General features: G+C 20.6%; 1 protein-coding gene across 1 annotated transcript in view; it reads left to right on the top strand.

Annotated features, from left to right (window-relative positions):
- PRSY57_0806200 (kinesin-like protein, putative) overlaps nt 1-1,801 on the top strand; it is a gene marked incomplete at both ends in the record, with an annotated part of 4,429 nt that extends 2,628 nt beyond the window's left edge. Inside the window, one exon of the mRNA XM_020114708.1 lies at nt 23-1,801. Within this exon, the coding sequence (XP_019970548.1) occupies nt 23-1,801 (1,779 nt within the window). The remainder of the gene's footprint in view (nt 1-22) is intronic.
- Between the last annotated feature and the right edge of the window lie 321 nt (nt 1,802-2,122).

Genomic DNA, 2,122 nt, shown 5'->3' with positions numbered 1-2,122 from the left:
TTTTGGTTGTTTTAATGTGCAGCTAACTAGTTCCACTTTAATTATGGCTAGCGATTGCAAAAAAATAAAAAGCAAAAGAAAACAACTGATTTATGTAAAATCTGAAAACAAGGAGAGTTTTTTCAAAAAAATAGCTAACGATGATTCATCAAAGAATGGTAATAATAAAGGAAAAGAAAAAAAATATGAAGGATCAAAGTGGGAAAATTACAATACGATAAAGAAGAGTGTAGAAAATGGGAAAGACAAAGAAAAGGAAATGGAAAAGAAGGATGTAGAAAATATAAATAACTTGGTAGAAGTAGAAGAAAATAAGTATTTAAGACTTGAAAACAATTGTGCAATATTTCTTATATATTTAAATGATGATAAACAAGAAGATGTAATAAACATTTTAAATAAGAAAAAAGATAACGGGAAATTAAATTCTTTAAAGAAAATATTATGTGATATTATAAATGAACAAGTAAAAGAAGAAAAAAAACGAAAAAATGTGTTAGAACAATTAAAAAGTGATAATTTGAAATTGAAAAATGAGAATGATTATTGGAAGAAAGAAGCTTATAATTATCATAATAAATTAAAAATATTAAATAAAAATTATTTAAAAATGAATGAGTTTCTTTTAAAAACATTAAATACGAGTACAAATGATAATAATACTTCATCAGATTATACTACATCATTATTTTCGAAGTTGGATGAGAAAAAAATAATAAATGATGAAAGACAAAAAAATCAGACACGAGGAAAAAATGACATGAATTTGTTTAGCCATAATAATGATGATACTATTAATAATGATGATAATAATATTCATAATAATGATAATAATATTAATAATGATGATAATAATATTCATAATAATGATAATAATATTCATAATATTCATAATAATATTCATAATAATCATAATAATAATAATTATTATTATAATAATCAGGTTGTTAACACATATGCGCAACTCAAACAGAAGAAACAACTTTTTCAAAACAAATCACCACATATTTTGAATAATAGTTCAAGTGATATATTAACAACAAGCGATAAAGGCAATTCTCATAAGCCGACAACTTATTATAATGAGGATCATTTATTATTACATAAGAATAATACACAATTTATTGAAGAGAAAAACAAACAAAGAAAAGAATATTATAAAGAAGTAATAAATAATAAAGGATCAAATATTAATAAAGCGGATGATCAAACGAATAATCGCATAGAAGATAACTTAAAAAATCACATACTTAATAATATAAATAATGAAAAGAATTACATAAATGATTATACAAATAATAAAAGTTATCAAGAGGAAATTCCTTATCCCAATAAAGAAGATAACAAACATAGAAGTACCCAAATGATGTTACAAAATAATATGATAAAAGGAGAAATATATAGAAAAAATATATATGAGAAATATAAAGAAAACGGTGTTACAAATACTATGGAAATTGAAATGAAAAATAAAAAAAAAATAAATAATTTGAACTCTCAAAATATACAAAAAAATAATTCAATGAAAGAAATTACTAATATGTTGTCGATAGATAATATAAATAAAAAATATTATGAACAATATAAAAACATTTCTCCTGAGAACAATACTTGTATAATAACAGACAAATTAAATTTATTACAAAAAAAAAAAGACACAACAAAAAATATTATTCACCCTTTATCGAATAAAGATAATAAAATGTTAACCAACATTACTATTGATTCTTTAGCAACAAAAATAAAAAATAGATTGTTGAAATCAAGAAGTTTATCAATAGCTAGAGAGCATAAAATATGATAAGTATAACACAAGTGAAGTACAGGCGTAAACATTTATACAATATATATATATATATATATATAGAGGGAACTACTATTATATTACTAAATGTTGTTTTTTTATGTTAATTTTTTCAAGCATTTTTGAAATATACAAATATTAGATATATATGGATTTATATATATATATATATAATTATTTATTTATTTCATTTTTGAAAAAATAAAGAATTTTCCGTTCATATGTTTCATGTTGTACATTGAAAGTTTGGCTATATATGTTTATAGGGAAACTTTTTTTTTTTTTTTTTTTTTTTTTTTTTTTTTTTTTTTTTTTTAA

This window comes from Plasmodium reichenowi, chromosome 8, assembly GCF_001601855.1.
Source record: "Plasmodium reichenowi strain SY57 chromosome 8, whole genome shotgun sequence".
In the NCBI taxonomy this organism is placed as follows: Eukaryota; Apicomplexa; class Aconoidasida; order Haemosporida; family Plasmodiidae; genus Plasmodium; species Plasmodium reichenowi.
Note: the sequence above shows the minus strand (reverse complement) of the source record. Positions and strands in the feature narration are given on the sequence as shown.